The sequence below is a fragment of the Ahaetulla prasina genome, chromosome 3 (assembly GCF_028640845.1).
Source record: "Ahaetulla prasina isolate Xishuangbanna chromosome 3, ASM2864084v1, whole genome shotgun sequence".
NCBI classification, from domain to species: Eukaryota; Metazoa; Chordata; class Lepidosauria; order Squamata; family Colubridae; genus Ahaetulla; species Ahaetulla prasina.
The window spans coordinates 76,481,873-76,497,304 of NC_080541.1; the positions used below are offsets into that span (position 1 = coordinate 76,481,873).

The 15,432-nt window shown below is 36.7% G+C and overlaps 1 protein-coding gene across 3 annotated transcripts; it reads left to right on the forward strand.

Moving 5' to 3' along the window:
* The first annotated feature begins 554 nt into the window (after positions 1–554).
* SIRT5 (sirtuin 5) lies at positions 555–14,107 on the forward strand. Of its 3 annotated transcripts, none has more exons than XM_058178778.1 (9): positions 555–845; positions 4,102–4,233; positions 6,211–6,344; positions 7,379–7,604; positions 8,882–8,969; positions 9,599–9,652; positions 10,742–10,859; positions 12,843–12,958; positions 13,376–14,107. In XM_058178778.1, the coding sequence occupies exons 2-9, from the start codon at positions 4,119–4,121 to the stop codon at positions 13,449–13,451; spliced, it is 927 nt and encodes a 308-aa protein (XP_058034761.1). In that variant the 5' UTR covers positions 555–845; positions 4,102–4,118; the 3' UTR covers positions 13,452–14,107. The 3 variants fall into 3 exon arrangements, with proteins under 3 accessions (XP_058034761.1, XP_058034762.1, XP_058034760.1); XM_058178777.1 differs by having other exon boundaries at positions 556–845; positions 4,105–4,233; XM_058178779.1 differs by lacking the exon at positions 4,102–4,233.
* Positions 14,108–15,432: the final 1,325 nt, after the last annotated feature.

The window sequence follows — 15,432 nt, forward strand, 5'->3', positions numbered from 1 at the left end:
AACACTAAAGATACTGAGCTTATCAGCTGGAAAACTGACAGCCGGGGTTCAAAACTTGAGCACCATAGGACAGGGTAAACTCCTGTTACTTGTCCCAGCTGCTGCCCACCTGGCAGTTTGAAAGCATGCAAAGGAAGTAGATAAATAGGTACCAAGAAGATGGCAAGATAACAGCACAGAAATGTCTTCGGAAAAGACTGGTTCCCTCACAACTGGACAGGATTACCTTTACCTTTAAGTCTTCTAGGATTGGAACCTTTCTTTGGGTGCTTCTGAGCAAACCCTGTTGACTGATTTCTGCATATATTTGCTCCAAACAGAGCTCAGCAGCACCTATATCAAAGGACTCCAAACTTGGCCACTTTAAGACTTGTGGACTTCAACTCCCAGAACTCCCCACGGTGGCTGAGGAATTCTGGGAGTTGAAGTCCACAAAGTCTCAAAGTAGCCAAGCTTGGAACCCCCTGATCTAGACCAGCGCTTCTCAAATTGGGCAACCTTAAGCTACGCGGACTTCAACTCCCAGAATCCATTAAAAAAAAAAAAAAGATTCCATAAAAGCCTGGCGCTAAACCCCGCCTCGCTGGGAACGCTTGTCAGTTCGAAGCAAGAGCGACAGAGACGTGGCCGCCCGCCCTCTGCCCCCTCCTTCCTTCTCACCGCTGCCATAGCAACCCCAGAAGGGGCACTTGAGGGGCGACAGGCGCGCGGGGGACGTGCCAGTTTTCACGCAGGGCTTCCTCGTGCGCGCGGCGGGGGGGCCGCTCTGGCGGCCTTGCCACTTCCTGGCGGGCTACGGTCGCGCTGGCTAGACGGGCCCAGGGAAGCGTGAGGTGGGGCTCGGGGTAAGTAACGCGGCCGCTCGGTCGAGACTCGTAGTCTCGGGGAACCGGGAGCGCTGGGCTCCGTGGGTTTCACCAGTCGGCTCCTTTCCCGAATTGCTCTCCCGCTTTCTGAGGGGGAGTGAGGGACAGACCCGACAACCAGGTGCGGCCCGGAGCAGGGAGAAAAGTTCTCTTTCTGGCTTTTCGGCTGCCTCATTAGTGGAGGAAGAAGAACCAATTCCAGCCCCTCTTGGGCGAGTCCAGAAGCGCTGGCTGGCCTGTGTTGCGGGGGTGGGGTGTGTGTGGAGGCGGGCCCTGGTCTGTTTAGGCCTGCTTCTTGCCGTTTGTGACAGAAATAATAACAACATATTGATACCCCCACCTTTGTAATCCAGGTAGTCCTCGACTTACGACCATTCACATAGTGACCGTTTGACGTTACACCGGCACTGAAAAAAGTGACTTACGACCTTTTCTCACACTTATGACCATTGCAGCCTCCCCCGCAGTCACATGATTGACATTTGGATGCTTGACAATGGACTCACATTTATGACAGTTGCAAGGGCGGGAGGGGGGTGTCATGGGATCATTTTTTGCAACCTTCTGATAAGCAAAGTCAATGGGGAAGCCAGATTCACTTAACACCCATATTACTAACTGCAGTGATTCACTGAACAACTGTGGCAAGAAAAGTGGTAAAATGGGGCCAAACCCACTTAATCAATTTTTCCCTTAGCAACATAAATTCTGGGCTCAATTGTGGTCGTAAGTCGGGGACTACCTTTAGTAATATATGTATGTATTATTGTATGCGGCCTCAAAGTGGCGAATGTACGGTTGTGCTAACTGAAGTTCTGATGTTTTCCTTCTTTTCCCTCCATTAATTATATGCAGTAGGCAGAACTGAAAAAGATAGGCCCCCAGGTATAGATCTGTTGAATTTAAATAGTCGTTTCATCTAGTTTTATGTAAAGGTGTCAAGTGTTTTTTCGGCTTCATGGGACATCTGTCCCTACTTCCAGTCCTGTTTTATTGATTAGGAAACGTTAGGTGGCTCAAATTGGTTTGATCAAAACATATCTCGGTTTAGCTCTGCCTGGTAAGGCCTGTTATTAAGAACACAAAGCCTGCAATTACTGCAGGTTCGAGCCCGGCCCAAGGTTGACTCAGCCTTCCATCCTTTATAAGGTAGGTAAAATGAGGACCCAGATTGTTGGGGGGGCAATAAGTTGACTTTGTAAATATATACAAATAGAATGAGACTATTGCCCTATACATTGTAAGCCGCCCTGAGTCTTCGGAGAAGGGCGGGGTATAAATGTAAACAAAAAAAAAAAAAAAATCTCTCCGTATAGTTTTTTACTTCTTCTTAACTTTTGTTATTTATTTTTTGCCTTAGAACTTCAGGTTGGAACTGAATGGGATTGCAATATTATGTTCCACTGGGCCATTACCCTTCCCTCCCCATCTCAAAACAACTCTTTCCCCTATTTATTTTGGCAATGGGTTTTCTAATAACATCAGCATTCCTAGTGAATTGTCACAACTAAAAGTGATTGTATGAATGCTTTAATAACCGATACATTGGGTGACATCTGGTAAGTTATCTTGTAAGGATCTCTGTAACTTGAACAATTTGCTTTGAGTCACTTATCATGACAGCGAAGTCCCATTGAATCATTTATCATCACAGCAAAGTTGAGTCTCCCAAAAGTGCTTTTTCAAGGGGGAACTGGACTTCAAGAAGCTTCTTCAGCTCTGACTGGATGATGGAGAATGGAAGGATTTATACTCTTTGCAGACAGCTTCATAAACCACTTCATAAACGCATGGCACAACATAGGAGAACAAATCCATCAGGACAAGATTCAGCAGTCCATCTGCATTTAAAAGACAAATGCCACTGTTTTGAAGATAGCAAAGTCCACATTTTGGACAGAGGGGACTGCTGGTTTGAAAAAGGGGTCAAAGAGGCCATCTATGTCAAAATTGAACAGCCCTCTGTCAAAATAGAGGGATTGATACAAGATGATCTATCTTCAGTCTACAACACGGTCCTTTCAGCAGTTCCAAGAAAGCTCCATACCCAGTTTCACCATTCAGGTGACCCTGACAACACAGATAAATTTCCAGGTAGCCTTAACAACTTGCTGTAATAATGCCAGTGAGAACAGATGTCTGCAAGGACTACAAATCCTTCCATTCCCGACCATCCAGTCAGCTGAAAAAATTTCTTGGATGAGAAGTGAAACATCTTCAAAGAAAAATCAGAAAGTCCAGTTGCCTCTTGAAAAAGCATCTTTGGAACAACCATAACCTGGATGACTGAGGATCTCCATAGGAAAACTTAAATCTAGCTTTTGAGAGCAATTTGGCTAAATCAGCTATTGATTTTTAAACCATTTCTACATCATGTGAAGAAAACTGCGAAGATGTGTTCATGTGAACCATCATGTAAGTCAATTCTGACTAAAATACTAGGCATTGGTTTAAGAAAATATGCAGTAGATTTATAGATTTATAAAAATGTTTTCTAGAACACAGTATGGAGTAAGAAAAATCATGATAAGAAGAATTGTATACCAAAATAAGGGAATATGAGAAATATGGCTGCAAAGCAAAAAGAAGTGGGCCAATTTCTCTCAACCCAATTCACTTCATGGAGTTTTTCTTGTGGGGGAAAAGGAGGAAGAAGGGGTATTAGTTATGCTTGCCACCTTCAGTTATTTATGAAAATAAAGGAGGTTTTTTTAAAAAAAACACAGCTAGCACCATTACACTGATAAGGCAGGAAATGTGAATAATCTTATCTGAATTGGTAGACTATATATTGAGATAAATGTTAGCATCAGATTTTAAAAAACAGTTTTATAAAAACAAATGTAAATAAAAGGGTAGAATTTAAAAATTAATGCTATAAATTGCATTGAACTGGTCCTTCAGTGAATAAAATTAGTCTATTTCTGAGAAAAGATACATTTTGACAAATAATTTCTCAAGCTTCCAGTTTGATGTGCTCTCTTAACTCGTGTCAGTCTGGTGAATTAGCCTTAAAAAGCTTCAACAACTTGTATTATCACAGAAGAGCTAACATAAGAAGCAATTATGTGCTCTGGACTAGAATGGAATGTGACTCATAATGTAGGCCAATTTATTAGGGTGATATTTACTATAGAACTATGGTAATTAATACGAAATATATGCAGGATAAATTTTGCTTTTTTATTTTGTCAAATAGCTACTTTTCCACTTTACTCTTTTCAATCTCACTTAGCAGAATACAGAATCCTAATGAAGCTTTTCAACCTTACCGTGAGGAACGTGGTTTCTCAAGTATATTGCGGGCTTAAATTTGCTCCAGCCAAGAAAGAAAGGGCATACTTTGAAATGGCACGACCCAGTTCAAGTAAGATGGGATTCTTTTATAAATTCAGAAGTTTAAAAATATCACTTCTTGTATAACAAAGGAATTGTGACATCAGATATGCACAGCATGTAGGCATTGAGAACAGATTATGATGGAGACTGTACAGATAATGGAATTTAATTTATTTTCTGTTGTTAAAGGAATATTTTGGGTACATTTAAGGCAGTGATGAAATCTGAACTGGTTTACTACCGGTTCACTGGCTCTGCATGAGTGCGCAGTGTGCACCACGCACCAAATGTGAGGTGCGTACATGCGCAGTGCGCACCACACACCAAATGTGAGGTGCGCGCATGCAGTGCATGCCAAAAGGAGGCATGGAGTTAGTAGAACAGTGCCAGGGGGGTGATCAGCTGTGGCGCACTATTTTTTATTTTTTTTTTGCTTTTAAAAGCATTTTTTACAGCCTATTCAGCCAAAAAGGTTGCAAAAAAAATTCTTTTAAAACAAACAGCTCTGACGATCAGGTATCTCAGCTGTGATCATCAGAGCCTTTTTTTACCTTTTAAAAGCTGAATTTTTTTTTTTTTAAAAAAGCTGAATAGGTTGTAAAAAAATGCTTTTAAAAGTAAAAAAAGGCTCTGACGATTGCGCGGCTCAGCTGTGATCGTCAGAGCCTTGTTTTTAACTTTTTAAAAGCATTTTCAAAAAGAAGCGGCAAGCGGGCAACCGGGTGATTGGATGGGCATGGGCGGGGGGAGGCCAGGTATTTTTGCTATCGGTTCTTCGAACTACCCGCCCCCATCACTACCAGATCAGCCAATCCAGTCCAAACTCTGAGCATTTCACCCCAATTTAAGGTACTTTAAAAAATAAAACTGGCAAATGCATTAGCTTGAGTTAGCTTGAATTTAGCTTTATTAGCTTGAATGAAGAGAGCAAATAAATTGTTCATGATCATATTAAATAAGAGGGGAGGTGATTGCTTCTCCTGTGCCACTATCTCTTCCTCATAATTTCTTTGTCCATGTCTATTCTCCCCAAAATACCCTTGGTTTAAAAACAGCAATCTGGTGATTTTTCTCCCCAAATTTTCCTGCTTCTTCTCTTCAGATCAAAAAATGAGATTTAATTATAATATAAAATCTGGATGGAGGGGGGACAGATTTCATACTGTATTAAACTATCCATATGGAATCTCCTTGTTTCATATTCCTCAGTCTATTTTTAAAGCTAATCAAACATATTTCTTGACTCAGGTTTGCAAGTTAACTATAGAAAGTTTCCAGAAACCATATTTTCCCCTAGACCTTATATTAGTGTGGGTGGCAAGCCCTTATATCCATTTATATGTTAATTGATTTTTTTTTTCTTTTGGATGTGCTTCATTCTTTTTCCTTATTGTATTGGTTCTGTTTTTTAATATTGTATGCAACCCAGTGATTTTACAGAGTTGGAGCTCCTAAATTTGACAAACAAGTAGAAATTAACATTAGCTCCAGAAAGAGCTAATGTTATTTATTTTTAAAATAAATTGATTAGATATGCTAGATAATCATAGAACCAAGCTGTTATTTCATTGACATATTTAGGTAAAAACAAGGAAATATCAGTACAAATGGTTGAAAAGTCTGTTTCTAATTTTTAGGACATATATGCCAAGCTGCATAAGATTCCTTGGGTTTTACTGTGCAAAATATGTTTCATATGTATCTAATTTTGAGTATAAACTATTCCCTTTTTTAGCTCCAGTTTAAACACTCAAAAGTCTAATATGCAAGCATAATTTACCTTTGGGACATGTTCGCCTGTCCTCCTCCTCAGAAATGTTAAGATCCATATCTAACATTCAGGCAGAGTTTATTGGATTGAATTCATTTAGGACCACCCAGAACAGGAACTTTTATAGTTGAAAAATAATTTCGCTATCAATTTTCCACACTCTAATCAAAATAACATGTGTATTGAGAACATGTTTGAAAAATCTACTAATTGCATTTTTCTTATATTTTTAAGATATTGCTGAATTTCGAGAGATATTTGCTAAAGCAAAACATATAGCAATTATCACAGGGGCTGGAATTAGTGCAGAGAGTGGCGTTCCAACTTTCCGAGGTGCAGGAGGCTTTTGGAGAAAATGGCATGCACAAGTATGTAGTATTGATATATTTTCAGGATGCTAAATATTATTTAAAAGCCTTAATACTTTTTAAGAACCTAGTATGACGTGTTAAGCAACAGTTTGCTTTGAGTATGGTTTGATACTGTGGCCTGGCTCACGCTGTGTTCTAAGTCAAAACCAAGACCTTTGCTTAGAATGAAATCATTCTGTGATAGATTTAAAATCTTGATATGTAGGCTAGTTAGCTAATCATTCAGTGTATTATTAGATGAAACCCAACAGTGTCAAACAAATTATTTTCAAAATTGTCTCAGTGTAGATTAGAATGCTTACATGTAAGAAATGTGAATGTATCGTAGTTAAATTCTGTTAGAATTATTAACTTTTATTAACATAATATAAAATCTTATTTTAATGGATTAGTTGAGGGAAAAACTAAGGAGAAATTTCCTGACAGAACAATTAATCAGTGGAATAACTTGCTTCCAGAAGTTGTAAATGCTCCAACACTGGAAGTTTTTAAGAAGAGATTAGATAACCATTTGTCTGAAGTGGTGTAGGGTTTCCTGCCTAAGCAAGGGGTTGGACTAGAAGACCTCCAAGGTCCCTTCCAATTCTGTTATTCTATTCTATTCTAAAAGGGTGTTCATTATTTATGAAAAACACTCACCTGGGGGTAATTTGCATAATATGCATAATAATTAAATTTGTATGCTGCGCAATTCTCAATGGTGCCGTTCAATCAATATTCTGCATTATACAAATGATGCAAATGACAAAGTATTAAAGAATGATAATGACATAAATGGTGTTTTCATCAATATATTTGCAAACAACACATTCTAAGAATTAGTCCATTCTAAGTGAAGCTTCTTGTATTAGGTTTGGTACATTGAGATTTCACTGAATTTATTCATAAAGCATTTTGAATATAGGAATACACTGCATAAATGCAAACTGATTTTATATTGTTGCAACTTCATATAATTAAGTCAGTCTTCATAGTCAGCTATGAATATTTATTTCTTTTAGCAAAATAACAAACAATTTTTCCTCTCACAGGAACTGGCTACCCCAGAAGCTTTTGCAAGGAATCCCTCTAGAGTGTGGGAATTCTATCATTACCGTAGAGAATTAATGATGACCAAACAACCAAACCCCGCACACCTTGCCATAGCAGAGTGTGAGGCTAAGATAAGCAAGCAAGGCAGGAGTGTTGCGATCATCACACAAAACATTGATGAACTCCACAAAAGAGCAGGATCAAAGCATGTTTTAGAAATTCATGGTAAGAATTCATAGAAAGGGCTCATTTAACCATATTTTATATTAATAAATCACTATAAATAATTATTTGTCAGTATAGATTCCACACTAAGATCTTGTGCTTGCTATGACTGGGTTCTTTCTTTGTCTTGATTCTCCCTCAGGAGAGTACCAAAATAGCTTTTATGCTTATATTGTAAAGATTGAGAGGAAAAAATTTTTCTATATTTTCGCTTGTGAGCAAAAATAATAAGAAAGGATTTTGATTAAGGAAATAATATGAAAGAATAGGATAATACAGGTAGTCCTCAACTTACGACCACAGTTGAGCCCAAAATTTCTGATGTTAAGCAAGAAATTTGTTAAGTGAGTTTTACCTAATTTTATGACATGTATTGCCACAATTGTTAGGTGAATTACTGCAATTGTTAAATTAATAACAAAGTTGTTAGGAGAATCTGGCTTCTCCATTAACTTTGCTTGTCAGATAGTGTAACTGTCATAAATGTGAATCAGTTGCCAAGCATCTGAATTTTGATCACATGACCATGGAGATGCTACAACTGTTGTAACTGTGAAAAACAGTCATAAATCACTTTTTCAGTGCTGTTGTAACTTTGAATGGTCACTAAACAAACTTTTGTAAGTCGAGGACTACCTATATTACTCCTTTTCCCAACACCACTGCTCAAATAAATATACAGTGTTATGACTCTAGTAAAAAAAGCATTCTTTTCTTTTATATAAACTGAACTTAAAATGTGGATTATGAATTAACATCTGAAAATAGAGAGTAAGAATTACATATATAAACAAGTTTCAAGGCTTATGTACACATTTTTATACAGAACAGTTGGTGATCCTTTTATTCTCTCTGAAGACCATTATTCCTGTCCTACCTCCAGCAGATCTTGAAGGGAATAATTTGAACAAGAAAGGGAAATGGGCAATATTGTAGCTCTAGAAATATGCATGAACATTACGTATGCCCAAATTACAAGTATGTAGGAACTTAAAACTTCTCTGTAAGGCAAGCATTTTTAATGTCTGGAAATGTAAACCAAAAAATAATTGGCTATTTACCATTACTTTTGTAGTAGTAATTTTATAACTTGTACATGTTTGCCCTTACATTCCAGTTTTCAAAATATTACTATTAACTTTGATTTTGTTGTATGTTGATGAAAGCTATATTGTTACTTCTCATTTTAATAGGATGTATCATTATCCTGTAGTTTTACCAGGAATAAAAGTTTAAAAATTAATATTGTAATCTGACATTATTGCTTAATGTCACAGGTAGCTTATTCAAAACCCGATGCACCAGTTGTAGAAACGTGGTGGAGAATTACAACAGTCCAATCTGTCCTGCTTTAGCTGGAAAAGGGTAATTATCTGTGCCATGATAGTCACAGTTTTTATTAGTGAAGAATGATAGAAATACAGGGTACCATTAAATAGGAGTGGGCAAGCTGCTATCCTGTGTAGGCCCCTATGTCATATATGTAGAATTTTACTGTTGCTGCTATGTAGAATTGTTAGCAGTTTTATTTGTAATTTTGGGGCACTATTCCAAGAACAGTTGAGGGATATAAACTTCTGCTTGAGCATTTATACAGGTCAGCAGTTATGAGGACTGTACAAAGACTGATGTTTTGCTGAATTACTTTCTTAATGTTTAAAATTTCAAGAAAATGATATCTCAAAAAATAAGATATCTAAAGTAGGAAAAAGAAAAGAAAAAGAAAAGCTTTATTACATGGAAATGTGCAAAATACTGTATTCATTTCCCATTAGAGTAAAACTTTTTCTTGTTATTGCCAATTAAGCCTATTTCTTAAAATCATTATTGCTTTTTTCAAACTAGTTTTCAAAAGGAAAAAATGTGCATGTTGTTGGTTATCTCACTAAAATAAGATCAAAACCAGAGATTTTCTAGTAATAGAAAGAATATTATATTTATGTGGTACTTTATTATAGTTAAATGTTTGTTCTTGTTATTGTTAACAATTCTAGGGCTCCAGATCCTGAAACGGAAGAAGCTACTATTCCTGTGGGAGATCTCCCTCGGTAAGTTTTGATCTCATGTCAGTTTTCTAAAAGAAATAAAATAAAAATACTATGTGTGAGTGTGTGTGTATTTATCCATGATACTATGATTTGCCCTACAACAAGATCTGTGTTGCAGTTGAATGACCGCAAGTTTGCAGCTTTCATATTCATTACTGTAATGTTCAGAGAGGGAACAGAATTATATATGCTGCCTCTGTTATGTAAGAGCATTTGTTAGACAGCATAAAAGAATACACATGATGTACACTCTTGTTCAAACAATCAGAAAACATTTGCATTGACATTAAAGCGTTTTCTACGTGAAAGTATTAGTAGCATCTAGTTAGTGTCACGCTCATGATAAAAATAATCCATCAGCAATAGGAATCTCTTCCAGGATTTTTCCCTTTATTCCCCTTTCCTACTTCTAAATTGGCTTAGGAATGGATGCCCAAGCTTCCAGGAGAAGTAGAATTGTCTCAAATCTTCCTCTCAGTTTTGCTGAGGAATGGTATCCATTTGTGGATACCTGCTGGGCTAGTGACATCCGTATTATAAGCTGCTTTTCTAAGTTTATTCATATTTATATTTTAATTCAATTATCCTTAATTTGAAATGCAGTTTTAGGACTAAAATATAATTAAAATCACAGTGGATTTATACTATCCTAGACCAACATGATGAGTTTCATATTAATATTATAAAAGTCCAGCCTTTTGTTGTATGACTTATCTAAACTGAGTATTTTTTTTGGTCCAGTGATTTTTAGCAGCATTGTATGCATAATTTTCTCTATTTTAAAATTCAAAAACTTAGATTTGGTTCATTGGCTGGAATATTTATTTGCATAACAACAATATCAAGATTGGTGAAATATTTTGAATAACTTATTTGGATTAAATATACTGTATAAAGTATGAAGATTTTCCTAATGGATTTTTCTAGAATTTAAACAATATACAATAATTTTGCACTGAAGTTGATACATGTGCAACATATTCTAAAGTATAGTGATCACCTCTTTTATATTGCTTTACTAATATTTCTGCTTTGCTTAAATTATATATATATATATATATAATTTCTCCATATTTGGGGGGGAGACAGATGTGAACTGTGCAGTGGCCTCTTGCGACCTCATGTTGTATGGTTTGGAGAAACTTTGGATTCTAATATCCTTACAGAGGTTGAAAAAGAACTTGAGATATGTGATCTTTGTTTGGTGGTGAGTAGTTTTTAAAACTTATTTGCTTTTCTTACTTGATTAACTTTGTATCCCACTTTTAATTCAGGAGTTAAATATCTGTACATAGTACTCCCTCTTTCTGTTTTCCCTTCCACTAAACTATGAGATAGGTTGGGCCAAAAGAGGACTCAAGGAGTTGTTATGACTAAAAGACAACTAGGGTCAGGGTTTCCTTGACCCTAATCCAATATTTTAGCTACTGCACCTGTTTCTTGGTGTATTAGGACATTTAACTAAGCAAAAATTATGTGTTTTAGGAGGGATATCTCAACAAATATCAAGTGTAGCATGCTTCATTGACAACAATATACATGTAGTCCTCGACTTACAACAATCCATTGCAGCACCCCTTTAGTCATAAGATTAAAATTTGGATGCTGAGCAACTGGTTCATATTTATGACGGGTGCAGTGTCCTGGAGTCATGTGATCCCCTTTTGTGACCTCTTTACAAGCAAAGTCAATGGGGAAGCCTGATTCACTTAACAGCCGGATTACTAACTTAACAGCTGCAATGATTCATTTAACAGCTGTGGGAAGAAAAGTTGTAAAATGGAGCAGAACTCACTTAACAAGTGTTTTACTTAGCAACAGACATTTTGGGCTCTATTCTTGTCCTAGGTCGAGAACTACCTGTAGATGATACACTGTTTTCTTCTGGGTTGTTTTTCATTTTTCCAACTTAGTAACCAGCCTTGGTTTTTTCTGCTCCAGCCCAGCTTGATTATGTGCCATCAAGTCATTGTCAACTCTTAGCACCCATCCGGTGAGATTTTCTCTATGGTGATCTGTCTCTATCCTGGGATATCAGATTTTCCAACAGTTCATCCATCACCACCTGCTTGCTGGTTTACTTCTTTTCTTTCCTTTCATGTTTCTCAGAGTTAGTGTCTTCTCCAGACATCTAGGTCATATATCCAAAGTAGGATATTTGGAGCCTGGTCATTTGTGCTTTGAATGAGAACTCCGGGTTGATTTGTTTGATAATCCATTTAATTGTTTTCTTGACTGTCCACAATATTCTCATCAGTCTTTTCTAACACAATGTTCAAAAATTTCAATTTAGGTTTTTTTTCCAAATCAGCCATGGTTGCTTAAGAGCTGACTCAGGAGTAGGCAAAGATGACATTTATTAAAAGATTAGACAGCCATTTGTCCATAATAGTGTAGGATCTCCTGCCATGGATATGGGGTTGGATTAGAAGACTTCCAAGGTCCCTTCCAACCTGTTGTTCTAAGTTCTAAGAAAAATTACTAAGTTGAGATATCCCTAAATTAACATTGTATAGGTCAGTATTGTCAAATTTTATTAATGATAATTGAATTAAAATTATAATTTCTTATTATAATCAATGAGAGCCAGTTTTATGCAGTGGTTTAAAGCACCAGAAGAAAACATTTTGAGTTTTAGTCCCATCTTAGGCACAAAGCCAGCTGGGGGGAAATCTTGGGCCAGTAACTCTTAGGAAAGGAAAGCGGTGGCAAACTACTTCCAAAATCTCACCAAAAACGCTGTGTGGACTTATCCAGGGAGTTGCCCGAGTCAAAAATGACCCAGACACATATTCACATGCATAAAGTGGTGGACAAAAATAATTGTATAAACTGATTTGATATTTGTGTTAATTGCTAAATTTTACTTTAATGGGCTGTGAGAGTAACTTTGAGAAAGAGAAGGAAGAGCTGCAGCCAAGACAATGGTCAGATAAGAAACATCTGAATGCAAAGCAGGAATGGCATTTGAGAAATGGCTTGTAGATCTGTGGCCGAAGGCTAGTATTACCATTTGTTTAATGCTAATGCTGCATTCCTATGGTTGGGGTCAAACTTTCTAGTTAAAAGAAATTGAGAAAGCAAATATTTGCCTCAGACGAAGTTAGAGGGCAAGCCAGGTGAATGCTTTATTAATTCAGTCAACCTATTGCTGACTTTGACCCAACCATATTTTGTTTCTCTTTCACAGATTGGAACTTCTTCTATAGTATATCCTGCTGCTATGTTTGCTCCTCAGGTATCTGCCAGGGGAGTGCCAGTTGCAGAATTCAACATGCAAAGCACTCCAGCAACGGATAAGTTCAGGTAACATCTTTTGTTGTTTTGGTGAGATCTGTTTTTGCAGTAATGTAAGTAAAATTGGAAGGATTTATCAATGCTTGTTAGAAAGACAAGGTCACCTTCTAGGTTACATTAGTTTGTTATGTCTTCTTAGCAACACTGTAAAAGTTAATGGAAAAAAACAAATGTAGATCAAAGATAAATGAATGAGAAAAAGCTTAGCGGTCTCTCTTTTTATAGACTTCCTGTACTAGCATGAGGGGTCAGACACCTCTCTCCAAAGATTGCCTTGTTTTTTGATTGAAGTTTTGATATAATAGCCAAAATGCATTTATAATAGGTACTTCTGTGGCAACTCCATAAATGGTTTAAATTAATAAAATATATACTGTATGTATAATTTATTGAAAAACAATTTAAATCCCAAATCTTCTTTTTCAGATTCCATTTCTCAGGTCCTTGTGGTACTACGCTTCCTCCAGCCCTTGCCTATGAAGAAACGGAGACCACCTCTTGAATATTTATGAGAAGTAAGAAAGAGAAAAACTATAATTGCCAATTTCAGTAATGGTGCAAATGTAAGAGGAACCAGTTCTCCTGTGGAAAACACCTTGCCTGAAACTGAACAATGGAATGTAAAGATGACGGTGAACAAAATAAATCATGATTCTCAGATGACAAGAATGAGCAGTGGTAAAGGATGATGGACAGAGACATGAAAAGTGGTTATCACTGTTGGGGGGAAAAATCATGTGAATTAAAAGTGTAAATATACAAACTGCTCAAATATGGTGAACAAGAGATTTGTACTCTTAAGAGTTTCAGATTGTATCTTTGATAAATGTCATGCAAAGAGAGAATGTTACCATTATTCATATTTCACAAAATTATTTTCTGAAAATGGGTAAAACTGAAAAATTTAAGAATAAGCTAGCTTTTAATAGAGCCTACACTCCAGTACTTTGCAGGAAATCAATAAACAAAGTTATCTTTGTTACAAAATGAAGCACTCAAGATTGTAAGCAATATAAAAAATAGATTAATAGCTTCAATTTACATATGGTTGCCTACTTCCATTTCACTTCCAGAGCTGAATGAATATATGTATGAACTTAATTACAGCTTTCTTTGCTGTTCTAAAGCACTAAAATAAATCAATGCCTTTTTAATTGATTAATATTGTTTTGTTGATCAAAAAATGAGGGTATATTATGTTAGCAAGTAGTATACAGTAGACTGGTTTTATTCTGTCCATTATTAGAGTAACACTGATAAACACATTGAAGGGGAATGAGTTTGATATACAAATACTCTAAAGCAGAGGTAGCAATCTTTTATTTTTATTTATTTATTAATCAAACTTTTATACCGCCCTTCTCCCGAAGGACTCAGGGCAGTTTACAGCCAGATAAAAACACCAAACAAAATAAATATAGAATAAAATACAATTAAAAAAAAAACTGACTCCATTTGGCCCATATTAAAAATGCAATTAAAAAAATAAAACCCACTCAAATTAAAACCAGTTAAAATCAAAACCCTATGCCAGACCTGCGCGGATGAACAAATATGTCTTCAGCTCGCGGCAGAAGGTTCGAAGGTCCGGAAGTTGGCGAAGTCCTGGGGGAAGTTCATTCCATATCATTCCATTATCTAAATGACTTAATAGGTTCCATTTTATAATTTAATATTTAGGCATAGGATTGATTAAATGAAAAGCAATACTTTTCAGAGGTCTACTTGTGCTATAGGAAAGAGCGGAAAGATAATGTTTTGCAGCCCCTGGTTCCTCGTAAAAAGCTTCTGTGGAATGTGGAAAATAAGCAGCAAGGTGGCTTCCTGCCCCTTCCTCCTTTTAGGATGCTCCTCTGGTTTCTTCCACAGTGAGCCGTTCTGAATGCCTGTAAGGCCATGCATTTTTATAAAGATGCCATTAGCCATGGTTGTTCCTCTCTCCTTTTTGGCAATCACTTTGGCTGGGTAAACTGGAGAGAAAATATAGTTCTCAAATCCTAAAGTTGCAAGGGGCCAATTTTGCTCATGCTTGAAGAATCCAAATTCAAGCATTCCACTAAAATTGGTATCAAGCCTTGGATCACATCCACCATCTCTTTGGATTATTGTAATTTTATAATGCGTGGTCAGTGACCAGTTGTGTGACAAAAAGATGTAGAAAGCATAAATAATGTTTCATAATTGCAAAATCCTAAAAGCAAGACTGATTCCTATAATCCTGAAAGTAAGACAGCATTTTCTTATGGTAGCTGTAATAATTGTGCTGGTCTGACAATGTAAAGCAAATAAAACCATGCTCAGAACAAATGCAACATCTGCAAGCAATTACGTTATGCCATTGCGAGGGTGGGGTACAACTAGCTCTAGAAAAAACAACAAAGGAACAGTTTCAAGTTCTTCCAAATGACAAGGACAGAGTTCACTGTGTAAAAGAAGTATCACCATACAAATATCATGGAAGACCAGATATTAAAGTGGGTCAA

Bases quoted from the DNA above. Each gene is read 5' to 3' on its own strand.
- SIRT5 (XM_058178778.1), top strand. From the start codon at position 4,119: ATGAAGCTTTTCAACCTTACCGTGAGGAACGTGGTTTCTCAAGTATAT. The intron at 6,345-7,378 runs GTATGTAGTATT...TTCCTCTCACAG, and splicing joins GGAGAAAATGGCATGCACAA to GAACTGGCTACCCCAGAAGC. The intron at 10,860-12,842 runs GTGAGTAGTTTT...TCTCTTTCACAG, and splicing joins TATGTGATCTTTGTTTGGTG to ATTGGAACTTCTTCTATAGT.